Source organism: Peromyscus eremicus, chromosome 14 (assembly GCF_949786415.1).
Source record: "Peromyscus eremicus chromosome 14, PerEre_H2_v1, whole genome shotgun sequence".
Lineage (NCBI taxonomy): Eukaryota > Metazoa > Chordata > Mammalia > Rodentia > Cricetidae > Peromyscus > Peromyscus eremicus.
In genome coordinates, this window is record NC_081430.1 from 5,489,006 (window position 1) to 5,516,183 (window position 27,178).

General features: G+C 42.5%; 1 protein-coding gene and 1 long non-coding RNA gene across 6 annotated transcripts in view; one reads left to right on the plus strand and one right to left on the minus strand.

Moving 5' to 3' along the window:
- Positions 1-1,792: 1,792 nt before the first annotated feature.
- On the minus strand, positions 1,793-22,506 carry LOC131924392 (uncharacterized). Of its 3 annotated transcripts, XR_009382881.1 has the most exons (4): positions 22,246-22,506; positions 20,201-20,320; positions 13,241-13,346; positions 7,413-9,071 (listed from the first exon to the last, which is right to left on the minus strand). It is a non-coding gene; the product is annotated as an uncharacterized LOC131924392 (long non-coding RNA). The 3 variants fall into 3 exon arrangements; XR_009382882.1 differs by lacking the exons at positions 7,413-9,071; positions 13,241-13,346 and adding an exon at positions 1,793-1,877 and having other exon boundaries at positions 22,246-22,501; XR_009382883.1 differs by lacking the exons at positions 7,413-9,071; positions 13,241-13,346 and adding an exon at positions 7,246-7,344 and having other exon boundaries at positions 22,246-22,501.
- A 117-nt stretch (positions 22,507-22,623) lies between these two features.
- Positions 22,624-27,178, plus strand: part of Snx13 (sorting nexin 13) — a 100,522-nt gene continuing 95,967 nt past the window's right edge. The window contains exon 1 of one of the 3 annotated variants that reach the window (XM_059279670.1): positions 22,624-22,819. In XM_059279670.1, coding sequence (XP_059135653.1) covers positions 22,805-22,819 — 15 coding nt within the window. In that variant the 5' untranslated portion in view covers positions 22,624-22,804. The remainder of the gene's footprint in view (positions 22,820-27,178) is intronic. The other 2 variants (XM_059279668.1, XM_059279669.1) reach the window with 2 other exon arrangements.

The following is a 27,178-nucleotide window of genomic DNA, read 5'->3' on the forward strand; positions in this document are numbered from 1 at the left end:
CTAATCCTGGTTGAGTAGCTATCCTTGCCTTGTTCCTGGCATTGACAAGATTGCTTCTAGGGAGTCTTTATATTTACATATATATCAATCATTATGGAAATTTCTATCAATTTTTAGAACTTGTAAAGTCTAGTCTTGAGTGCAGACTATTGGGGGCGGGACTGGGTATGTGTTTTATAAACACCTTCAGAAGTCATTTGAAGGTAAAGTTTCACCTGAGAACAGTTCCTTTAACATTCAACAGTAAGTTAAGAAACTGCACCAATACTTGTTGAGTTACATTTTTTGTAGGACCTCTGCATATAAAGATAGGCCTCTCAACTCAAGAAGCTTAGTTTAACAGAGGGCAAATCCCTTCAACCCTTCAAAGCAATGGTGCTCAACTAGCTATGGTGTGGCTGGTATGTGATCAGTAGCATTTCTGCTTGAATTTCTCTGAACTGTCTCTACAGTTCATTCACAATTTTCTTATTCTATAAAATTACATCCAGCAAGCCTATTATTATCCTCTGCTTTTTAAATAACTCAAAATTGACTTTCGTTAACTGTCACTGTCCAGTTGAAATTATGATATCCGAGTGAAATTTTTAATTTGTTGGGTTAGGGAAGTAGCTTCCTTGGAAAAGTGCTTACCACTTGTGGTGGTCTGAATGAAAATGGCCCCATAGGCCCATAGGGAGTGGCACTTTCAGGGGACGTGGCCTTGTTGAAGTAAGTGTGTCCTTGTTGGAGGAAGTGTGTCACTGGGGGTGGACTTTGAGGTTTCAGATGTTCAAGCCAGGCCCAGTGTCTCACTGTCTTCCTTATGTCTGCCCATCCAGATGTAGACCTCTCAGCTAGCTCTCCAGCCACCATGTCTGCCTATGTGTTGCCATGCTTCCCGCCATGATGACAAGAGACTAACCTTCTGAGCTGTAAGCCAGCCTCAATTGAATACTTTATAAGAGTTGCCATGTTCATAGTGTCTCTTCACAGCAATAGAAACCAAAACTAAGACAACACCCAAGTGGGAGAACCTGAGTTTATTTCTTAGCACCCACATAAATAAAAACCAGGCATGGTCTTATGCACTTGTAATCCCCACATTAGGGAGTTGAACTCCACATCCGCATGGGAGACCTTGTCTCAAAAAGCAAGGTGGGTAGCTTTTGTGGAATGACACTGAGGTTGACCACCAGCCTCTCACCCACATGCACATATGTATATACACACCCCACAAAACATACACCCATGTATATGAAAACGTACACTCATATACATGCTAAAAAAATAAACCTAAGCCCCCTGCCCTGTCCCTCACCTTGTATCTATGTTTACAGCTGTATGGATTAAGGCAAGCAATATGACTCATTTGGTATTTTCATAATGATTTTATAACCAAAGGACAATCAGCTATCTACAAAACTAATCCCCCCAAAATTCTGAAAGTTATGATTTGGTATTTTTAATTAAATAATTTTCATTTTAAATGTTTTAGACCTACTCCAATCAGACCTTGATGTGCATACTTTTCTTCTTATTGCCTTTCATTATTTCGCATTCCTCATTTTCATTCATTTTTGAAGGTGATTGAAAGAAACTCAAATTTGAAGGCTAGTGGAAAAGATATAGTTGGGGTTTGAAAAGAGGAGGGTTTTCAACCTCGGGTGTAGTAGAGCGTTTTTCACCAGACAGACACTTCAAGACCAATGTTTGGTCTCCTTTGCACTTCAGCTTGAATTGGTACAGCCTTATGAGCTCCTGTTCCTAGTCCTGAGGTATCTTCAGTGTTCATCTAGGTTCATCTAAGAACCCTTTGCACTTCAGCTTGAATTGGTACAGCCTTATGAGCTCCTGTTCCTAGTCCTGAGGTATCTTCAGTGTTCATCTAGGTTCATCTAAGAACAAGAAAGGTAGAAGGCTCAAATCAAGGAAGAGAAAGAGAAAGCATGAAGGTGGATGCCTAGGACTATGGACACTGCACCCCAGGTGGATGCCTAGGACTAACTATGGACGCTGCACCCCGAGTGGATGCCTAGGACTATGGACGCTGCACCCCGGGTGGATGCCTAGGACTAACTATGGACGCTGCACCCCGGGTGGATGCCTAGGACTAACTATGGACGCTGCACCCCGGGTGGATGCCTGGGACTAACTATGGACGCTGCACCCCGGGTGGATGCCTGGGACTAACTATGGACGCTGCACCCCGGGTGGATGCCTGGGACTAACTATGGACGCTGCACCCCGGGTGGATGCCTGGGACTAACTATGGACGCTGCACCCCGGGTGGATGCCTGGGACTAACTATGGACGCTGCACCCCGGGTGGATGCCTGGGACTAACTATGGACGCTGCACCCCAGGTGGATGCCTAGGACTAACTATGGATGCTGCACCCCAGGTGGATGCTACGCCCCAGGAAACACTGTAAGAAAGATTTCAAGATAGTTTTCTAGCTTAGTGAGACATTTATTTATAAACAAAAAGAGAAGGTAACCGAGGCTATTAACCAGGGCTGGCTGAGCTGATATTTCACAGAAGCACAAGCTTGCAAATGAAAATGAGGCAGGAGTCACCCAACAGAGGACAATTCAGCAGGCTTCTAGCAGAAATCCTGCCAGCAATGGAAGATCTTGCCGTCCTCGTCTACTGGGAAGATTGACTTCCTAACAGTTGGAACGCTATTGTTTGTGATTCCTTTTTTGTTTGTTTGTTACTAGCTTTTGTTTCGTTTTGTTTTGCTTGAGGCAGGGTCTTTGTATTCCTAACTGGCCTAGAACAGGCTGTGTAGACCAAGCTGGCCCTGAACTCACAGAGACCCTCTCAACTCTCCCCACCCATGCAGGGATTAAAGGCCTGTCCACTATGCCTGGCCATGCTTCCTTTTTATTGATATTTCGCTACACTTCCTGGGTAACTGTACTAAGCCTGACAAACTGTGTGTGTGTCATTTACTCATAATGTTCCCTCCAACGTACAAAGGTGACAACATTCTAACTCTTTACTGATTATCTATGCATGAGTGTGTAGGGTTTCCCAGGCTCTTCAGTATCCATAAAGCCTTTGGTAAGGAGTCGTCACATACAAGAATTATTTAATTGGTGCCAAGCTCATTTTGTTTGTTTTTTGTTTTTACGTTCCAACCACAGTTTCCTCTCCCTCCACTCCTCTTAGCCTCTTCCCACTCCCAGATTTCCTCCCACTCCATTTCCTCTTCAGAAAGGATCAGGTCTCCAACAGTCAGATGAAACAAAATACTTATTGACAAGGCGAATTCCTTCTTCTTGTTGTGCCCACACCCTACTGACCTTCTTCTCTCTCTCTCTCTGTTTCTCATCTATGTCTCAATATGGTTTCAGTATTATGCTTATCTATCAACCTAGCCCAGTAAACACTTAAATTAATGTAGCTAATAGAATAAGAGAGACTGATGAAGGTAAGTATACTCCAAGAAGCAGAGCTAACCTTAAAAGTCAGACTACCCAACTACCCATATGTACAAGCTGCAGTCTTGAAGCTGGGGCTAGAATTTCTTTCTTTGTGGCAATTAATGGTTGTCAGATGGCAACTTAATGACTTATGTGGGTTTTGAGAGGCAACATTAAATTTCAAGTAATCATACACAATGAAAGTAGCAAATTTCTTCATAAAATGGTCCAGTTCATTTCCTAGTTTTAGCTTCCATGTGCTTATCAGAAGCCTTGTTCATTAGTTTAGTTGTATTCATGTATAAGCCTTAAGCAGAGCTCATTCACTTTAGGATATTTATAATGTTGTCTCTTGGGTCTGAGGAGGTGGTGTTTTAGTTCTAAAAAACTTAAATTTCAAACCAAATTTACTTTCAATGAAAGCACTTTATTATACTACTGTACACATTATATTCCAGGGGAGATTCAAAGAATTCTTTTTAGTGCCGTAGGTACAATGAACCAAAACTACAAAAGCTGATATAATATTGCTCCAGCCAGGTGAGCAGGGCTCACAAAACCCCATGTGTCATGCTTACCCAAGCAATAAATTACTTTTTAGACAAAAATAACCCCCTGAAATTGCTTTAGCTTTTCCTGAAGTAAAGATATTGGATGCGTAGTATTGGGAACACTTTATTTTGCTTTTCATCAAGTTCAATTATTTTTCTGCTTGATAGCTAACATCACAAGAGAACAAGATAGGTTTCATATGTTTTACTCTTTCCTCACTCATACTGAGTCCAGCTTTAATTTGACCTCAATAATGAATCTTCCTATTTCATAACTTGGTCTCAGCATGGAAGCCTGTTTGTAAGTAATTTTAAAACATCTGAGAAACAGGGAAAAAATTGTGGAGACTTGTCTCACTGGACAGTACACACAGGCCAGCCTCAATCCACCATCCTCCTGTCTCCATTGTCACTATGCTAGGACAACAGACATCTGTCACTGTGTCTCGATTCAAACTGGGTCTTAACACCTAATATTTCTTTCAAGTTATTTCTAAAGATACACAGAAGCCATTTTTTAAAGTTTTTGTAGAATAAAGACACTGATTTCTTAGATGCCCATCTTCCTTAAAATTTCATAAATCAAGAGAATAAAAAATGCCTCCTAATTTAGGCTGTCTTGAGAAATGTGCTAACAATATCACACATACACAAATAGGCGGGTATGTGAAGAAATTAGCAAAGAAGGAATCAAATGAAAACCCAGAGTTCCTTTGGGATTTAAAACTTAGAGGAAGGCCTCAAATCTAGGTTAAAAATCAGGTAAAGACAGACTCACAAGTATCCTCAGGTGCGTGTAGTTACTCCAGACTAGAGCAAAAGACGCTAAGCAAATGGCAGCACACAGCTTTGTTGTTGTTGTTTTGATTTACATGAACTTTGGTGAGATTTCATGGATGTATCGTTCCTTCATGAATCTGACGATAGCTATGAACCCTGTTCCAGGGCAAAGGTGCCCTTCAACACAATTACGCACAGTTTTGTGCGGTTTCAGGAAGTTGGCAGGCATGCTGAGGCAGCGCTTTGTACTAGTTCAGGAGAGAGTTGGTTCACGTTATCACAAGGCAAAGAGCCATCCTTGAGTGCTGGAGTTTGGTGGCTCTCTGGGAAGAGAGAATAAGGGCAGCGGGCCGCAGAGCCTGCAGGAGGAACCGCACTGGCGGGAGACTACCTGCTCCCCATGATTGCTCGCTTGTCTTAGTTGAGTGATCTTGTTTTTCTCCTGAGGAGACATATTTTCATCTGATAGAAAACACACGTGCTAACAGATCCAGCCTTGTGAGCCCAGAAGAAACATCTATGCATCAAACCCAGAGGAGTCCATCTCCACAGAGGCCCGCTGTCCTCCAATTACACCTCCTGCACCAATCCAGTTTGAAGACCACTGTGGCAGGAAGGGTAGGAAGGAAAATGGAACTCTTGAAATTCTGTAGCCAACATCTCAGGGCTCCTGAATCAGGGCTCTAAGACAGCTGAGATAATTGGCAAGGGACTGTCTTCCTCATCTTGAGGAGAACTACTCAAATGAGACAACGGAGGAGGGGAAATGTTGGCAACCACTGGATAAACTGAGGCAGTGTGAAGGGGTCAACTATCAACACTATGCACATCAACTGGCTTCCCGAGGGTACTTAGGGAATATTCATACAATGTATGTGATATACACATGTGCATATAAACTTAAAATGTGTTTTATTGATACAACAAATGGCACACAAAATAATACCTTGTGCATTGTTTCGTGATTTCTAATGCTTTTGCTGACTTTTGCTGAACTTCTGTATTCTTAATATGTAGCTAAAAGTGACAGAAAGTATTTGACAAAGATGAATGTTGTCTGCTATTTTCTTTTCCATTAGCAGGTGAGCTGCCAGGGCTTTATCTTGTCAGTAGTGGGAGCCATATCTTCGCTGAGCTGCAGCATGGTGATACTCATGATGTAAACATTCATCATGGAAACCTTTAAATTCACTGTGCATTTCCTGATCACTTTCCTAACTAGAGAGTCTTAAGCTTTGCTTTCTGCTCCAGCACACTCCTCAAAGTGCTTCCCCATATAGCAGCCAACAGTGAACTCAAGCTAACCTCACAGAGTAGTAAAATAATTATGAAGTGAAGGTTTTGCAGTGTTTGTTACATTTATATGTAACTTATTGATTGTAAGTTTATATACTTTAATTTATTCTTTCCTGTTTTTTGTTTTTAGAGAATGGGTCTCTTGTAACCTGGGTTGGTCCCTAACTTGCTAATGTAGCCAAGGCTGGCTTTAAATTAGCTCTTCATGTTCCTGACTCTACTTCCTACCTCCTGGGATGATAGCCATCTACTGCTGCACCTGACTTAAATATTTTAATTTTAATCATTGTATTAGAAAATTGAAACATAAACCTAATTAATCTTATCAGTAAAAACCAGGAGTCAGATATCGGTTAAAACCTGAAAGATAAGAGGAGTAAGGGAGCAGCCACAGTCACTTCCTACCTCTCTGGATCCTCCAACCAAAAGGGCCATGATTCTATCCCTGCCCCGCCTTATCACTTACTATTCCTCTCTATACAGACCTCCAGACCTCTATGATTAACTAGTGGCTAACTCTACCCTCTGACTCCAAGCAAGCTTTATTTGTCAGAACATAAACAAAATATTACACAACAGAAAATCATCTAGAAAAATAATAAAAATTTAACAATTGATCTTGTGAACCAGTTCAAAACAGTCCTAGCAGATGGCCTGCATGATCCTAAACAGGAACAGGCCAGTTAAGAAACAACTTGGAACCACTATTCCTCAACTATAGAGAGCTGACACAGTAGCTCTGCTGAGATCTGTCTGGGGAAAGAGGTTCCACAACTGTATTTCTGTAGGTATGTATAAACAGAGTACTCTGTTTGAGTAGTTTCACTTTGTGATTTGACAGATTTTGCAGTATTTATTATTTTGGGATTTTGCAAACTCATTTTTTTTGTAATAGTGTAAATGATAAAAAGCTTTTTGTATCACTTTTATAAAATGTGTTAGTTCTGTCCTTTTATAGTTTAACTGAAAAAGGAGCCCACCGCAGCCTGTCTGGAAGCCTGTCTGGCTCTGTGGCTAGTGTGTACGACCACAAGTGGCTCCTATTTCTTCATTTTGTGATTTGTATCTGTGCTTTTCACTCTCTAAAAATCTTTTCGAAAACTGCGCTGGGCAACGTGTGACATGGGATAGCCTGCAAATGCTGCTTAGTTTGTCTTTTTAAAAATTCATTCATTCATTCGTTCATTCATTTTAAGACTAGCATAAATAACACTGAGAAACATGATATTTATTTTATTTTTATGTATTCAGCAAGGAAAACAAAAGTCTCTTCCTTGATGGCTTTCTTGTAACTCAAATCCTTAGAACCTTTAAGAAACAGAAGAAACAAATGAGAATAATTGGGCAATAAATGAACGTTTCTGAGGCCAGCTAACATTTTTCATAACAGCATTAAAGACAGAGGCAGGCAGATCTCTGTGAGTTTGAGACCAGCCTGATCTACATAGCATGTTCTAGGACAGCCAGAGAAACATAGAGAAACCCTGCCTCAAAATAACAACAAAAATGTTTCTAGGCAACTGGTTTAAACTAAAAGTGATTGATAAACTAATAAGAGAAAGACAGTGTGATCAGACTTGACTGAACATAAGTTCAATACTTTCTGGTTTGTTCTTCCTGATAATGACAGACCACAGGGCCATGTTTGTGCGCTGATGGAGCCCAGCTCACAGACAGCCTGAGCTCCTGGTTGTAGATGATGGCTTAGGGACTGGGGACTACCCTAAAGGGAAAGAGGATGGGTGGGCCAAAGGATAGATTTATCAATATGATTATTAGTTGTCTGGAGGGAAATGCCATGGTCTGGGGAAGTAGAAAATTCTAGGCTCCTGAGGGGGGAAAGTTGAAGAAAATGCAGCTGATGCAGCTCATTTGTTATTCATTGAGAACACAGGACAACTTGTAAGCAACAGACTCTATCTCCTTAGGGTACAGTATATCCAGCATCAAGTAGTGGTTCATGGACATGAGGCAGAAATACACAAGTCATATTGATATCCATGCTACTCAATCCTCTGATCAGTTTGGCTCAATGGATAATATCAAGTTAATCAATAAAATTTCAACAAATGTGTGAACTTAGCAGTTTACAATCAAGAGAAGAAAAGTTTGTTTGCATTAGGACCGAACTCTGGGTAAGATTTCTACAATTGAGCAGAAGAAAACAACTTTATTGGGCTCAAGTTCTTATCTCCCCTTAAGTGAGAGAGGAGAAAGGTTGTTAAGTTGGAGAAACAAGCCATCTCTAGATGGGGAGAAAAGGAAAAGGAGAGGAGCTTTTAATCAAGCATTCAAAAGGCACATTAACTCATAGAACTCAGAATGGGACTGTGGGAGTAGAAAAAGGAGTAAGCTTTGACTCAGAAATTTCTAGATTGAAATTGGCTTGCCAGGTATTAGCAGAGGACTCACAGGCAAATGAAACATGGAGTATTAATCTCTGTTTTAAAAAAGACAGCAATCCTTTGCCATGAGTTTTAAAGGTAACAAGACGCACAGCTAGCGTGAGTGGGTTTGACAAGGTTAGCCCCCTTGCTTCCACCAGCTGCACTCTCCTCCTCAGCTCTTAATTTGGCCTCATCCTTCACGAGTAACTGTTAAAATCCTCTGGGTAAGTTCTATTAATTCAAAATTCCTGCTCATGGCTCACACTTGTTTCTCACTGATACATATTCCTGTCCTGTTATTTCCTTGGTTTGCTTCTCTGGGTAGTCAGGCTAGAGCAATGTCTGAAGGTGACCTGATGCCTTCTAAATCTTGATTTTTCTTGGAGTAAATTTCTTCATTTTTGAGACAGGGCCTCATGTAGCCCAGGCTGGCCTCAAACTTACTATATAGCTGAAGGTGATCTTGAACTCCTGATCCTCCTATCTTCACTTGCAAGGCATTGGGATGACAGACATAGCCACCACATAGGCTTCTGAGTTTTAACCTCTGTGGAGTGCATGTTCAATCTGCCATGCGCAGGTCTCATCTGAGAACCATGCATGTATTACAGATCTCTTTCAGGATGTTTCTCAAACAGGCCCATCATTCTAGGGATTATAGGGCAGAAGCAGCAGTCCCCTGGTTAGACAGTGCTTTAATCTAGGGCATGTATTTGCCACCTGCCCTGACAACAATAATCTGTCACTTTAAAAAAAATCTTCATATTTTTTATAAATAATCTAATCTGGTAGATGAGTTTTTGCATCTTGAGTAAATACAGCTCAATGTGTAGCATTCAGTGTTTCTTAAGGAGACAGCAAGAAGAGGATTGCTTCATTCCACCAATGGGATTGAGTCAGGCACCCTACCTCAATAGACAGGAGACTCAATCTCCTTCCAGGCTCAGAAAGAACGGAGTAGGTGGGCACACAGCATAGTCACACCACAGATCAAGGTATGGACACATTATGGGCCCCTGCAATGGCCCACAAATTAACGACAACTTGCTCCTAAATGTGGAAGTTAAAAAGTTGAATATATTTTCACAAAGTAGAGATTCATGGTTATCATAATTTCTGATATAACTATAAAACTCAAAAAAATACCCAGAAAAATACACGCACCTTTAAAGTAAAAACTCCCATTTAAGAAGAAATAGCTTTGAGCCGAGTATTGTGGCACAGACCTTTAATCCTTAAAATGGGGAGGCAGAGGCAGAGGCAGGTGGATCTTGGAGTTTGAGGCCATTTTGTCTACACAACGGGTTCAGGCCAGCCAGAGCTACAAAATGAGGTCTTGTCTCAAAACTATTTAAAACAAACAAACAAGCAAAACAAAACAAAACAAAAATCCCTAACGGTTTTAGAGCTGGAGGGACGGCTCAGTGGTTTCAGAGCAGTTGCTGTTCTCCCAAAGGACCTCAGTCTGGTTCACAACACTCAGATGAGGTGACGCACAGTCGTTTATTAGTCAGGTCCAGAAGAGCTGCACAACACTCTCGTCTATTTTTTGGCTTCTTTGATCACACACACACACACACACACACACACACACACACACACACACAAATTAAAAAATTTAAAAATAGAAGAGTCTTTCACAGTGACATACTTAAGGCCATAATAATATATAATTTAACTTTAAGGCCTCAAATTTTCTTAAGTCCTCTCTCTCTCTCTCTCTCTCTCTCTCTCTCTCTCTCTCTCTCTCTCTCTCTCTGTCTCTGTCTCTCTCTCTGTGTGTCTCAGTTTTGTGGTTTTTTGTTTGTTTGTTTTGAGACAGGGTTTCACTGTGTAGCCCTAGCTAGCCTCAAACCCAGAGATCTGCCTGCCTCTACCTCCCAAATGCTAGGATTAAAAGTGTATTAAAAGTGTATTATAGCCTGGCCTTAAGTCCTATCTTAAGCATAGGATAGTCAGGTAATCTTTTCTTTCCATTTTATTTTTATTTATTTTTGCATTTTGAGATGGGGGTCTCATTATGTCTCTATGTGTCCCAGGTTGAGCTCAAATCCATAGTTATAACCCAGACTGACTTCAAACTCTATTGATCCACCTGTCTCAGCCTCTGTTTCTATTGCCGAAATTTTAATAGTGTACCACCACACATCTACACACAGCTCGTTGTTGTTTAAGCAGGGTCCCTATGAAGCTTAGGCTGGCCTCAAACTATTTCCTATGTGCAAGTGGAAATGTATGATTGATGTGGTCATCTATATTTCTTTCTGACTGACCTTTAAATGCTTCAATTTATCTGTTCCTTATCTGCTGTTTATTTTTTTAAAAAACCCACATGAACATGGTCAGGTGCCATATTTGATAGGGGTGATCATGTGATCAGGTGGCAAATCTTAAAGGCAATCATGTGATCAAGGCACCATCTTAAATAAGGGCAACCACATGGTCTAGCTGCCATCTTGGCTAAGGCTAAAACAGGTAGGTCAGATGACCTCACCACCATCTTGACTCAGGGCAGCATGGGCGGGGCACCCATCGCTCAGGCCATTGGTATGGAGGGAGGTTAGGGAATCACCTCCTGCTGCACATTGTTTCACCACTGTTTTACATGTCGAGGAAAAGTCCTCAGGCCTTGGCCTGGCATTCCCCAGATGCCTCTCTCAGGCTCCAGCCATCTGGGCAGGGTGGAGGTCCAGTCATGGACTTAATAGACAGGACCTAATAGAGATCTGCAGAATATGGCATTTAAAATGTTACTCAAAAATCTTATTATATCAGACAGAGACTCCCAGATCCTAACAGTGACCCAAGGTCTCTTAAGATGTCTACATCTGGACAATGGCAACACTGACCTCTGGGCAAGTTGCCCAAATGTGACACCCACCTCCAGGACCCAGCCCAGACTGGACAAACAGCAGGACATTGGGAATTGATTGCACCCCTTTTGCCTAGATAAAATAAGCTCAGTCTTCCCTATGTCCCTCTTCCATAGGAAAAACTCTCACCTCATGGTCCTGATGGGTTGAAGATTGATGCTGTTCTGATACTTCTGCCAATGATGTGAAGACCTTGGTATGGCTAACTGGGTTTGGACTGGTCTCTGTCATTTTTAACAGATTCAAAAGCTGCTTGGTCTGCACTCAAATGTGATTTTTCCTTCTCAGATCTCTGATTCCATTTGACGACCAGGCTTTGCTTCAGCTGCCTTCTCAGTTCTCTATATAAAATTCCCAGGACCCCCTCTCCTAGGGCTACTACTAGGTCTAGACACAATTGACCTTGTCACCGGATGGGATAAACTCACAGAACAAATTTCAATGTAACTTTTTACTATTGACTGCTCTCAGTATATCCCGGTTTGTTTATATGAAGATAGGAAAGCTGACACACTTCTTAAATTTATCCTTCTCAGATCTGACAGTGTTTAATGACCCAAAGTGACAAGCACCTTGATGGCTCATTTAATAAGTTTCCTGTTAAAAATCTATTCCAGCTGTCTTACAGACACCTACAGGCCCTAGGAAAAGTTTTGTTACTGCATCAAGAAATCTGGTCTGATGAAAACTAACAGTCTCCAGAGCCCATTTTGACCCCACCCATTTTCTTTTCTTTTTTTTAAAGATTTATTTATTTATTGTGTATACAGTATTCTGCCTGCATGTATGCCTGCAGGCCAGAAGAGGGCACTAGATCTCAATACAGTTGGTTGTGAGCCTCCATGTGGTTGCTCAGGTCCTCTGGAAGAGCAATCAGTGCACTTAACTGCTGAGCCATCTCTCCAGCCCGACCTCACCCATTTTCATGCATATTTTGCAGTTTCCCTTCCCTGCCTGGGCCAAGGGGCTCTCCAGATATGCCAGCCCCTGCACCAGCTGGCACCAGCTCTGAGGACGCCAACCTCCAACCGAGGATGCCACCTGGGATGGATGCACCCCCACCTCCAGAGAAATGGCAGATGTGATGGCTTCTGTACTCCTAAAGAACACATCCTTCAATTCTCTGCCAGTACCACCTCTCCAGGCTCAGGCAGGCACCTGCCCAGCAACTGGATCCTGGTTTTCCATGATATCCCAGTGAAGGACATATCTGCTCTCAAGTCTCATGCATTCACCCTTGTCTCTTCTGTACAACCAGGGCACATCTCCGTTCCATTCTTTCTGGCAGTTATCTATGGCTAGCCCAGCTCATAAGGCCAATGATAGCAATCTATTTTTTCTCCTAGCAACCTCAAGGAATAGACACGGGAGATCTCCACAATGACAGCCAACTGTGCTTCTTCGCTCAGGGTGTGACTCCCGGCTTCCCCACTGCCCACTTTGCCCCTTGTCAGCTTGAAGTAGCCTCGAGAATTCAGTGCCCTTGTTCCCCACTTGCTTCCAGAATTCACTTCTTTTTATAATAATCAAAATGGAGGAATGCTAATATTCTGACTTACCCCTTGGAATCTCACCCTTTTGATGCTGCCCTGCATCCTGACGTAAAAGCCTCCTTCTAAGGAAAAACTCCTCCCCTTCCTCTCTCTCTCTTTCTCTTTTGCTTTTCCTCCCATGAGGTGCACCCCCTCAATCTCTCCTTTCTTCCTCTCTGTTTTGTCTCTCTGTCTCTCTTCCTATCTTCCTCTTCATCTCTCTATTATATCAAACTCTCCATGTGGATGAAACGTCTGGGGTGTGAATTACTGGCCACTGCTGCCACCATGCCTGCATGGCATGCATCTGCCCCAGCCCGCCACTGTATCTGCCCAGCATGTTCCCCTGCACTCTTGGACACCCTTGGGGTCGTCCCTCCCTCCCCGCACAATAATTCATAACAGACTGTACCTTGAGTTGTGAGTTACAACAAATCCTTTCTCCTTCAGTTGCTTTTGTCAGGATATTTTATGATAGCAACATGAAAAGAAACTGAGACACCGAGAGAAGAATCACACTGTAATTACAGAAAGGTGAACAAGATGGCTTGTGTTGTAATCCTGTGACTGTAGGATTTGAAGTAAGAGCCAGAGACCAGCTATTCCTTTTTCCTTATTAGAGGCTAAATTTTGTCAGGCAAAGATGTGAAGAGCAGAAATGCCTTCTTTAAAAGCCCTAATCACCAGACGGTGAGTGATGGTAAGTGTTCCCAGTATGAATTCAGCAGCCATCTGCAATCTTTACATTTGAATTGTCAACCCACTTTCAGATTAATAGAAACAATGCATAAACAAATGAGAAAATTCCATGCTTCTATTAAAGAACTACCTGGTAACTAGACTATCACGTGTTTCAAAGCAGGTGGGTTTTGTTTTTTTATAGAAACAGAAAAAAGTATATGTTCCTTCATTCATCCATCCGTCTAGCATTCCTACCAATAAAAGCAAACAGGATTCAAGGCAGAACATTTAGCTTTCTGTTAGCAACGGAAAGAACGCTTCCCCAGCAACAGGAAAACCCGAAAAGGACATCTATTTTTAAAAATAAAATGTGAAGCCCTCAGCATTTTGCTGATTTAATGAACAAGACAAATTACAAATCTTACCCATCCAAAAGAGATGAATGACCTTATAGATGTAATAGACTGATTCCACACACCCTTATTTAATTATTTACTTTGCTCTTATATGTCAACGGGGTTTTTTTGTTGTTTTTGTATTCTTTGTTTTTGTTTTTGGTTTCCCTCATTTCTTCTGAGTTCTGCTCAGGCTATTTGCACATACGGCTTTCTGAAGCAGGAGGTGTCTCATCTGAAGGGAAGGTGGCAAGACAGGTTCATTACCATACACAGACCGGTTCACAGCAGCCTGTGCACTGTGCAGCAGCGTGGCTTGTAAGAGGTGGTGATGAATGTGCTTGTTGAAGAAAAGTGATAAGAAAGAAACTGCAGATTGCTTCTTGTCAGCGAGTATCACGGTTTTAAAGCAGAAAGGAGTCTTAAGAAGCTTTTGATTTGTGGCCTAGGCTTTGTCCAGCGATTATGACAACAAGTTGTATTATGGGCTGTAGAGCAGGGCTAATTCTAACTCTATGTTTCAATCTACCTTTACAGAAAAAGAAACTAAAATTTAACTGGTGATTTCTCACTTCAAGGATTTTGTTCTATTAATACCAAGAGGCAGGGCCACGCTGCAAACATTCTGTTCTCGCTTTATTTTTATTCCATAGGCAATAATTACTCGGGGCACATGTGTGATTTCTCCTCCATTTAGTTGTTTGTCTATTTACTACAAGTAGTTTTCAGTTTAAAAATTTCACTGAAAACAAAAATATCGTTGATGAAGGGGTGCAGGCGTGGCAGCCTAACTTTGCGCTGCCTGACTGACACATTGCTATGGAAAAGTAGTAGAATTCTTAGAACAAACAGTTAAAAGAGCCAGCAACCCTAGCTGTTCGGCTACTAAGACAGGAAGCAATATAATGGCAGTCTTTGATTTCACCCTTCCTCTGTAAACATGGAACCAGCTGAGGTAAGCCTTATATAAGGAGACTAATAGAGTTCGTCCTGAACTGATTCCTTTTCTCATTTCCTCCTTTGAAGACAAAAACAGGAGGTCAAAGTCTTCACACTTGTGGTTCATGTCAAGTTGAAGACAAATATAGTTGAAATATTTCAGTTTTAAGTATCACCTTAATGCATCTGAATATAAATACAGACATAACAATCATTAATCATCTACTTCTATATGATTTACACACATGTCTATATAAAATGATATGTATATATATCAAAGCTTTATGCACATATGTACATACACATTTCTTTAACTATTGACTGTACTATTGTATTTATTGTATAAAGTTGAGCAAAATATTTTAACTCTCTGGCTTTACTTTTCTTCTTTGTAAGATGGGAATAATAACCAGTATTATCTTAAAGGGTTGTTGTGAAGCACTTAGAATCTGGTACACAGTAAAAACTTAGTAAGCATTAGGTGGTTAGGTATTATAGAGAATAAGTTGATGCAATAAAATCACTGGCTGCTCAGATCTACAGACAATCATGTAACAGCAATTTTGTCATGTACTTCCTCTTATGTTTAGGGTCACTAGAGCTTTCTGTATGCTATTGTGAAGCCGAGTACATGACATTAAGCATTTGTGAAGACTCACGGAACAGCACAGGAGGAAAGGCAACATTCACAAATTAAAAACAAAACAAAGAAAAGCCTTAAGTAAACATTTAGATCACACAGATCTCAAAAGCAAAAGCAAACTTCCACCAGGAATCTAACTGTATTATAAACACATGAAACAATCTCACTGAAGGTTATGGGACAAGGGGTGCTGAACTAAGTAACTCTGGAAATGGTTGAGGTCTTTAAAAGAGCTTCTGCAGGTGTCAGCTCCGTACTCCGGGTGATAAACGCTTTCCATGAGAGTACATGCCAATAATTCTGATATTGCTATACACACATTTATAAATGCATGTGTGTGACTATTTGCATGTGCCTTTGTGTGTATGTGTGAGTGTGTGTGTGTGTGAGAGAGAGAGTGTGTGTGTGTATGTGTGTGTGCATGCACACGCACGTGCACTAGGACAACATCTAGTGTCACCCCTCAGGAGTGTGGTCCTCCTTTCAGGATCTTGTTTGCCCTGAAGTCCACCATTGCCTGGGGTGACTGGCCAGGGGGCTGTTCCAGCCGCCGAAGTGCCAGCATTACACATGCATGCCATCATGCTTGGCATTTGTACATGGGTTCTGATGATCCCACTCAGGTCCTCATGCTTTCAAAATTACCACTTTACTGAGTGAACAATCTCTTCTGCCTCTATACACATACTAAAATTGAACAATTAAGTAAATATATACAAGTGATAGGAAGCTGGTCTCTCACTACTGAAGTAGGAATTGCACATAATTAAGGAGAGGAAGCTAGAATGGTCCTTCTGGTATAAATCAGAATTGAAGAAATTAGTATGCCCTTTGTTAGTTTATAGATAGTAATTCATATACCCCAGGCTGACCTTAAACTCCTGCCTCAACCTCTCAAGTGGTGGGATTATAGGGTTGTACTAGCATGCCCAGCTATGCTTAGCTTAATATAGATATAGATGGTTATATATAAATACAAATGGGTGTATATACATGTATTTCTGTTCTGGTTTGAATACAAAGTGTCCCCACAGATGCACGTGCTTGAACAGTTGGTGCCTACCCAAGAGCACTGTTTTGGAAGGTTGTGGAATCTTTAAGACTGTGTGGGATTGCTGACAGAAAAGGTTGTTGGGGTGGGTCTCTACACCTGGTTGGTTACATTGAACAAGCTGCAATCTGCTGCTGCTGTAGGCTGAGCTATGACACCATGCCATGATGGGCTGTAGGCTGAGCTATGACACCATGCCATGATGGGCTGTAGGCTGAGCTATGACACCATGCCATGATGGGCTGTAGGCTGAGCTATGACACCATGCCATGATGGGCCATATTTCTTGAAAGTGATTCAAAACTAACCTCTAATTTGCTCTTATCAGGACGTTTTCCACAGCAAGAAGAAAAGTAACTCATGTAGTTTCTTGGCTCTATGACTCCACTGGTCTAACATGAACAACAGCTCAAGGAGTAACATCACTTCCAGAGTTCAAGTCTTGTTTCTAGTATTATTTCCCAATTAATAGAACTGAAATTTGTTTGGGATGGCTGATTATAGGCTAGGCCAAAGAAGGGCCAGTTAGAGCCTATGCAACCAGAAATAGAGGAAGTAGCCAAAAGGAAAACCAACCAACCAACCAAACAAACAAAAATACAACAAAAACAAACAAAAAATGGAAGAACCAAACTAAAAAAACCACCGAATCCCACACTGATGGGAACACGGGAAGGGACAAAGGGCAACTAAAAGCACTCCACTGGATAAAAAGCAGAGAATGGGAACAATGAACTAGTATCGGACTATAAGTAAGAGTATGAAAGAAGTATCTATGTACCCATATCCATAGAGGTGATGTGATGTTTCCTGTAGGTGACCTCCCATCCATGCTTGGGCGAGACACTGCAATGAAACTTGATGGGTTAGATGCAAAAGGACAGGAAAGCAAGAGTAGACTTGCAGGGAGAAGGGTTTGGGGGGAGAGGAAAGAGGACAGAAGGAGACGCTAAGTGATGAAAACTCATTATTTGTACGAGACTGTCAAACAAACAAGTTTTTCAAAATATAGAAGTGACCACTCTCTCATGGAAAATAATTCCAAGTAAGCTGTTAGTGCACTGTCCCCAGCAGCGCACATTTCCATGCTCTAGGGATGGACCGCACACTGTGACTTCCTTCCGAGGAGCAGGGCAGGGCAGAGGGAAGCACTTCACAGTGACAAAACTCCACTCCAGTGAGGTCCTGTGTGCTCTTGGTAAGCGACCTGCGAAACCTGGATCTGTAAGGCCTCAGTCAAATGCTAACTGCCTGCTAGTATGCCTGCACTAAAAGGCACCGAAAAACTGTTTCTGTAAATAAGAATAAAATGCTTAAAAGTTGTCTACATCTAACTTTTGCAGTTTTAGATACACAAACAAAACTCTGTGTTTGTATAATGCATGAGGGGGGCAGTGTTCATGTGCTATGGCACATGTACGGACAGAGGACCATGGGAGGCAGCCCCTGCCTTCTGCTTCATTGGAGGCAAAGTCTCTGGTGTTTTTCCTGTTGCGGATACCAGGCAAGCTGGCCTTCAAACTTCTTCTCCCTGGAGGAATAGCAGGATTATGGATTAGAGCTACCTAGATCAGCTTGTCACTGGTTCTGGGGATCAGAACTCAGGTGCTAGGATCTGAACAGAAAGTATTTTATCCACTGAACCAACTCCCAGCCAAAGTATTTGTTTTTAAAACTATTGATTGGAATACCATTAACTTATTGTATGACTAAAGTATCAGCTTTTACATACTCGTAATATGTACTTCTATACAGATTTTAGTGTAATTTTATTTTAGAGCTATTATTGAAGAGATATATGAACATTATCATTTTGTGGCTTTTATGTACTGACAGCAGAAGCCCCATATTATTTCTGTTTGTCTTAGTATTGAGTTAGGTCAGTATATCCTTGCTGGGCTACTCAAAGCTTGACTTTACAGCTCTGAGATATGAATTATCTGACTAACTTCTAACAGAATGGGGATGTCCTGCTGATTGTTCTTAGACTGTAAGTCTGTGGCCAATATGTTACTCTAATCCTGCTTTCCTGACTTTGTTTCTGGACTGTAGCTGGAGTTTTTCTGGTCCTGCCTGGCCCACGGTCAGGACAAATCTCTCTCACCTGCCAGTCCTGCAACCGCTCAGACCCAACCTAGTAAACACACAGAGACTTATATTGGGTACAAACTGTATGGCCGTGGCAGGCTTCTTGTTATCTAGTTCTTCTACTGTAAATTAACCCATTTCTATTAATCTATTCTTTGCCACGTGGCTCGTGGCTTACCAGTATTTTACATGTTGGTACTCATGGCAGTGGCTGGCAGCATCTTCTCTTAGCCTTCCTGTTCCCAGAATTCTCTTCTCTGCTTGTCCCGCCTATACTTTCTGCCTGGCTACTGGCCAATTAGCATTTAATTATACTGAGCGATATCCACAGCACTGGACTTCGTTAATGAAAATATAATACTTAACACTCAGTAGATAGAGGACAGTGTACATCATCAGTGGATGACTTATTTCAAATTTGTTAGAAGTGAGGATATTGAAGGTTTTGTCATAAAGATGATAAAAGATATAATTTTGCTAATTTGAATTTTAAGTGAATACATATATTACAACACTACATTATACACTGTTCATCTGCATAATTGTGAATTACCAATAAAACTAAATCGGCCTATGGTGCTAAAATTTAAACATGAAAATTGCTGGATAGATGCAATTTCTTTGGGAAGTTAATGACATATACTTTTTCAGTTTCTCCAAATGAAATCAGATTCAATTGGTGGAGAGCTGAATATGTAGAAATAGTTTTTGCTTCAAAACCAAAGAAATTGGCAATGGATATTCTCAGTCTCTGGAGGCTTAGACATCAAGGTCAGTGGTTTAACTTTTGCCTCGCCCTCTTCTGTGACATCCTCTCCAGTGTGAGGCTGATCCACAAGCTGTCAGGACCAAACCGCTTGCAGTATCATGTGCTTCTTAAGAAAGCTTGTTTTGTTTTAAATTTCTTATCCACAGCCCAGCATCCTCCCATCTCAGGTTTCCTCCTAATCAACTGATAGGAGCAGGATGTCCTTGAGGCCACATGGGACGCAGTTGTGACCCTTTCTAAACTGGGGCTTACTTTGTTTAGATTTTTAGAGTTACTTCCTTCGGTAAGCATTTTCTTTTCCAGCTACATAACTCAATTTCTGAAACTTTCTGCAATAATGTATTTTACTTTATTGCTTTCCTTGTCGGTAAGTTGACCCATATGCAACATATATGTAAGACAGTCAAGAGAAACCAGGCTTGGTGGTATAGGCCAATAATCCTAGCTACTCAGGAGCTGAGGCAGGATTGAAAACTCAAGGCCATCCTGGGTTAGAGCTCATGGCCAGCTGGAGGAACACACTGAGACTGTGTATAAAAACAAGGAGTTACAAGACATCTAGAGATATAGTTCACTGGTTATAGCTCTTTCCTAGCACACAATGGGGCCTAGGTTCCTAGTACCACAAAGAAAATACACAGTTCACAGCCTGTCCTGAGCACCCTCTAGGTCTCCAGGGACTGAAGTGATGATCCCATAATTACAAAATAAGAATAAGAATTAACTAACATTCAATTTTCAACAAAAAGGATTTGTTTCTAGTTTTCATTAGGGAATTTTCTGAGATCTCTTAGGGAATGGCTCACCATTCATTTAAGAAACACTGGGCATCCACTCTGCACCACACGCTAGTCCAGTATTTCAGCCACCAAGGAGACATCACTGAACATGAGAGAAATTCCTGATTTCATGAAGCTTGCATTCTCCTAGAAGGCAGAAAATAAGAAAAAACTAGCGAGCATAACGACTATGAAAAAGAGAACAGCAAAGAAAGGGAGAAGGTAGGGAAGGGGCAACACTCTAACTGGGAGCCAAGGGTAGGTGTCTTTGCTGGCGCTGGTGAAGATTCTTCCCAACAGTTAACTGTTCTAAGGTCTTGGGCAATAGGATGTCCAGTTATTATAGGAGCAGGGAGTAGGCCTAGCAGAAATAAGTTGTGTGGAAGGTGTTGGGAGGTGGCTGGTAGGTGGAGATTGGGAAGCCAATCAGAACAGGATTTTTAAGGCTATGCTAAAAGATTCTGGCTGGAAAATTTGATTGGAAGGGCTGGTAATCTTGATTTCTTCCCAGGCTTACACAGTTCTGAATGCTAAGGCACATCCATGTCACAGCACAGGTTTGTGTGCAAACCTTGTTTATAGCTACACTCAAATTCCACTCCCCCCTCCTGCTACACAGGGTCTCACTTATCCTGGAATGGCCTTGAACTTGCTTTATTTATTTTTAATTGACATTAACCCTGAATTTCTAATTCTCCAGACTCTACAGCCCAAGAGCTGGGGTTATAGGCAATTGTTACTAATATACCTGATTTATGTGCTGCTGGGGATTTAACCCAGGGTTTTGGGCATGTTCAGCAAGGGCTCCTAATTTACCACTTTTTTAAAAAGTGAAAACAGCCTGGCGATGGTGGAGCACACTTTTAATCCCAGCACTCAGGGGGCAGAGGAAGACAGATCTCTGAGTTCAAGGCCAGTTTCAGAACAGCCAGGGCTACACAGAGAAACCCTGTCTCAAAAAACCAAGCCAAACCAAACCAAAAAAACAAGCATCCCTGCCCCACCCCCAACAAAAAAGAGAGAAAGTATCTTGCTTCTATGAAGGGAAAACCATGGAGAAAATAGAACAGACTACTCAGGCCAGACACCTAAATTACAGTTTTAATTCACTAGTTGCTATTTTAAATATTAATGAACCTTCTGCATTCTTATTTACAGGTCGAAACAGTATCTGTTTCCAGGCTCTTTGTTGTTTCTTCTCTTGGTTTCTCTTAGCATCAATGCAGTTTGTACTTTTTAATCTTGTTTCCTATTTACAGATTAATCTGCCAACACTGGAAATATATTTTATTGTATTGAAGAAGTGAGAATGTTCTTGTTCCAGCAAAAGAGAAATTAGATATAAGTTGCAGAGTAAAACAAAAAAACTACTTTGCTATTACTTTGAATGGAACAGGCAGTTTCTATTTTCGAAAGTCTAAATGATGGCTTAAATCAATTTTTCTTTGGGTAGACACAACAGAATAGAGATAATACAGGGTTTGTAATGCTTTACTGACTGTTATGAGAATTTACGAGTACATCCTTAAATTACATTTAGCACAATAGTACCATTGTTAAGGGCAAAGATTCCAGGACAGAGGAAGTAACTGCTGGCTTTAGTTTTCCACAACCCCTTTCATAAACCTTTTGTAAGAACGCGATGCAAGTGTTTTATTTCTCAAGTCCAAACACTTCTCAGTTTCCTTGCAAATTCGTTTGTAACAGCAGAGGTTCTTCAGGAAAATTACTTCACAGTAATTCAGAAAGAAGCGGGAGGTTTTACTATTCACATTAGAGGTGGACTGAGAGGTGTCTGGGTCTCAGGAGCTATACGCGACTACTTACAGAGACATCTATCGAAATGTGTTTATTCTGACATATAAGCACATTACATACAGCTTAAAATAAAATCCCAATAAAGCTGTGGAGACTGCAGCTATCGGGCAAAAAGCTGCTGGATTTTTAAGGGTCTCTATGGAAGAAACACTAAGCTTTCAAGCGTAGGCAGGTTCTGGCCAATCAGGAAAGCAGCAGCCCTATCTGTGCCAGGATCGGGGGTGAAGGCGATCTGCCCGGATCACATCTACAACCTGTCGCGCCCAGCACAGGAGTCCCTGAGCGCTGGGAGGACGGGGACAAGTTCCTGCCCGAGTTTCGGAGAGAAGCGCGGCGGCGCGGGCGGCAGTTCCAGCCACCGCGCCCGGAGGCGGCGGCCGAGCGTGCCGAGCCCTCGGGGGTCTCCTCGGGGTCCGGGAGATGCGCGCCGGCGCTCAGCCTCCGCAGCGGGCCCCGTCCGCGGCCCGGACCCAGCCAGCCGCGCCGGAGCCGGGTCGCGTGCGGCCCAGCGCCCGCCCCCGTCCCTGCGCGCGCCGGCGCCATGGAGACGGTCACAAGACGCCCGCGCCCGGCGCGCCGGCCAATGGGAGCGCACGTCGCGGGGGGACGCGGACGTCGCTCTTCCAAGATGGCGGCGCGTCCGTCGCGAGCAGCCGGGCCGGGGGGAAGCCAGCGAAGCCGAGTAAAGCCGCCGCCCGGGACAGGACCGAAGCAGCAGTTGCCACCGTTGGCGGCGGCCCGGGCAGTTTCCGCTGCTGCTACGGCTGTTGCCATGCGGCGAGGCTAGGGAGGACCTCACTCCCCCGGGGTGTAATGATGTTAACAGAGGTAAGCGGCGCCCAGTGTTTACCTGCCGGGCGGGCGGGCGGGCGGCCGGCGCCAGCCCGTCCCCGACGCCGCTCCGGGCGCTGGGCCCGACCTGCTCCGCGGCCCGGCCCGGCCCGGCCGCCCGCCGGGATCCCACAAGTGCCAGCGAGTGGGCGCGGTGCTGACTCGGCAGAGTTCCACCTCCTCCGGCCGCCGCTCCTTCACGGTGTCCGCGCCCCGCTGCTGCCCCGAGGCGGCCGTGGCCCCGCGTCCCGCTGCCGGCCCCCGTCCCCGTCCGCGGGCTGCGGGGCCCTTCCCCTCCCGGCTGGGGCAGCATCCTGGCCGTGGTGGCAGCCGGCCCGAGCGCTCCGTTCTGCCTTCCGCCTCTCCTCTGCCTGCTCGGCGAAGTGAGCCAGGTTCCTCCAGCCACCCTCGCGAGCCGCGCGCCCTCCTCCTCTGCCCCCACATCCCGTCACGTTCCTGCAGTCTCCTGATCCCAAAGTTCAGACTGTCATCCACCTCCTTGACGTGCGGGTGGCCCCCTTGCTTCTCTCTGTGGAACAGTTTCTCTCATTTGACCTGAAATGGAAGTAGGGCAACGATGATGAGCCAATCAGTTTCCCTTTTCTTAGTGCCCACTGCCCAGTGCAGACGCCAGACTTTGAAGAAGTAGAGTTTGCCTGCACTGGCAATACTTTAGGGAGAAGAACTTTATCGGTGCAACTAGTTTAATGACCGGAGGTGACAGAGCTGTGTGAATGGTCTGTGCAGGTGTGGACAGCTGACGCTTGTGAACCTGCTCACTTTAGGTTCTGTGAGGATCCTGATGTTAGGGACTTGGTTTGGACATTTTTTTGTGAGCTGATGAATAAACAGTGTTAATGATCACTGGGAAGCAGTCCTACACTCACCAAAAAGGAAATAAAGTATTTGAGACGACTGAGAGGCTTTTATCGTGTTAAAAGCGATGACACAATGGGACAAACTGGACTTTCCAAGTCTTTGGAACTTGTCTAGCTAAGAAGCTAAGTACTTCATCTGTGTCCAGAATCTGGCATATATGATGCTCCTGGGGAGTCCCTACTGGTTGATTGTTAACTGATGAACCATACATTTTTAGGAGATGGAAGTTCACCTTATGTTTCCCAGTTCTACATTAAAAAAAAAAAAATTTCTGGTTACTTTTATTGTCACAGAATATCATTGTATCATAAGTTGTCATTAGTTGTATATTTAAAAAGCAAATAGCAATTCAGTTTCCTTTATTCTGATATTTCAGTAAGAAGTTGTCTTATTTTAATAACTTCGCTATTGTCTATAATGTATAGTAGGAAATGTCCACTTGATAAAACTTTTTAGAGTTTTGATCTTTTCACTACGAAAATACTGTGCTTATATATACAAGCATAACTGTCTTGATTTCGATAGACTGAGCATTCATTCTAAACATATGTATTTTTATATGAGTTAATGTTTCAGTATTTTAAACAGGTCAGAGACAGTAGTAAGCTGTCCTTTGTTGCAGTGTGTGTGTGTGTGTGTGTGTGTGTGTGTGTGTGTGTACATGTACACGTACATACGTGCAGCACACAGGCTTGGTAGTGGCAGAGCCAGTGTTGCACTGTTGGGCAGTTCCTGCACTTATCAAGCCTGACTTTGGGCTGCCTCTCTAAACTAAAACTCAGATTAAATTGTACTTTGATCTCATCTGTGATTTTCAGTAGACATTTTATAGATAAGCTGACTGAAGCCCAGAGACTTGTCCAAGGTCAACAATTGTTAGTGAAAGAGTTGAAACTAAAAATCTGGTTTCCTGACTCAGTTCAGAACCCACCACTTTCCGCAGCTGCCTTTCCGTGAGTAGTTTTCAGCTTTCTTGACCAATTTTAAAACCTCTTACTTCCTTGTCTGGATGTTGTCAGCAGTTGAATAGAAGAGAATTCATTACTTGAGACTTTTTGCTGAACTTAGCTTTTTTTTTTTTTAAGCCTGGTAAACAGTCCCATTTTGAAACATTTAAAGATACAAATGACTTTGTGTATGTGTCTGCAAGTGGTGAGTTACCCCAGCCAGCAGGTCTTGGGATTTAGGGGAGGTGTCTTAGTTAATATTAGATCTCAATATAATCTACAGTGCTGCTCTGCATCATGGGAGGTTCTCCTAACGCTATTACTAGTCAGGTGCAGTAGGCCGTCTCCCTGGTCAGCACACAGAGTTAAGGTAGGTGATACTGTCACCATTAGCATCCTGACAAAACAGGTTGAGGAGGTGAGAATACCTTGATTAAAAACCAGAGAGTGAGAGTCACACTTAAGTCCTCTCATTCAGAATTCTGTGCTGTGTCTCCCCAATGTAGAATCCTCTTTTCCCTCTCCTTCCTCTCTACTCCCTTCCCCTTCTCCCCTCCATCCCTGCCTCCCCCACCCCCCACCCCGTTTCCATTTCTGATATTGTTACTATGTTGGTCTTAATTAAAAACAAACAGCCAAGTGGGCTTACATAGATAAATGATCATAAGATCAGTAATAAGCATTCATATGAAACCATTCAGTTTTACATTTGTCAAGTTATATACTTAATTGAAACTTCAGAAAAGAGAGAACGGGAGAGTTATTCATTAAGAACTACTTTAAATAGGGCAAAAGAGAAAATTACTCAAATAAGCAAACTAATATGTACATTGAACTTTGAAACCTGTAACAGATATTAGTGTGAATTGGAAGTATAGGCTTAGTTAGGCAGTTCTTATTTTTAACTTTCGGCTTCGTTTTTTGCTTTAAAATTTTTTGAATGCAGTTGAATTATTTGAAAGACTTGTTTTGTATTTGTGTTTATTCATATTTTCCAGCAGGGATGATGAAGCTCCTTTTTAATGTCAGTTAAGATTTCTTCCTCTCTCTTGGTCCCTGTTAAGACCTGAGCGGTCATAACTACTCCCGAGTCACAACCCAGTATAACTTCTCAAATAAAGAAAACTTGAAAAGTTTACTATGAAATTCAGTGATACTTAACAACATTTTAATACTGAGAGAATTCACACTAATTTTCATCCATGTTTCTCCTATAACGTGCAAAAATTTATCATGATATGTTTGAAAATTATTTGCTTAATATTTTCTGGCCTTTTTCTTATTAATAGTTAACTTTACATCTCAAAATAGGGACGTTTTTAACGTCAGAATTTGTTTTAATTAGTGTGAATTTTCTCAGTATTAAAATGTTGTTAAGTATCGCTGAGTTTCATTAGTGAACTTTTCAAGTGTTCTTTATTTGAGAAGGTATAGCACAGGTTGTGACTGCTCAGGGAAGGTGTAGGTGATGGAGGACTGTGTGGTCAGTTGTCAGTGTCAGTCAGTTGTCGTTTCTGTGAATGTACAGATAATGAAGGCGAGATGGTTCAGACCTGCGTTCCAGCACTTGAGACCTGGAGACTAGAGGGCAAGACCAGCGAGTGGTTCTGAAGCCAGTCTGGGCCGCATGAGGCCAGCCTCAAACACAGACACCACAACTCTCAGAGAGTGAGAGACAGAGAGTGCCGCGCGCGTGTGGATGTGGGACACTAAGTGAACTTTAAATAAAGTAGTGTTTTACTTCAAGGTTAACAGATACAAAATAGGTGGAAAAGGCCTTAATGGTAGGACTTTTAGAAGTCCCAGCTTGTTAAAGAATGAAAAGGCTTTGTGGTTCAGATAAATTAGGAGGCTGCTTGCTCAAAGAAAATGAAATCAGTTTCCTCTCTGGAGGGCTGCTTATTGCTTTCCATGGGTGATTGACTCAGGAAGAAAGTGATACAGTTATAGCCTATGGCAAAGTTATGTGACCATGGAGACTTCCAGAAATGCTCGTGTTTCATGTGCTGAGGCTGTGAGACTGAGTGGATGGTTGCACATCAAGGAAGGGCCTTTAAGTACATGACTGCACACATATACTTGCCTGTAAGGACTACGTAAAATATGGCTGGATTTTATTGATTAGTGTATTCATGGTGGAAATACTCTTGGGATCGATTAATCCTAAAACTATATGAGCTGCTTCTTTAATTATTAATTAATGACATTGTAAAGGCTGCTAACCAGAACAAGAACTTTGGAGGCTTACTGGTATTCAAGGCATGTGAAGAGGTGTGAAAAGGACTTTACAAAGGGCGTGGAAGATTTTCACTGGAATGACCCTGGTTTGCTGGTGTATACTTTCCTTGTTTGGCATGTTTAAAAGAGCTAAGCTGAATATTACTTTGTTTTGTTTTGTTTTGTTGAGACAGGGTCTCATTGTGCAGACTGCATAGCCCTGTCTGACCTGGAACTCACTATGTAGACCAGGCTGGCCTTGAACTCAGAAATCTGTCTCCCTGCCTCTGCCTCTGGAGAGCTGGGATTAAGC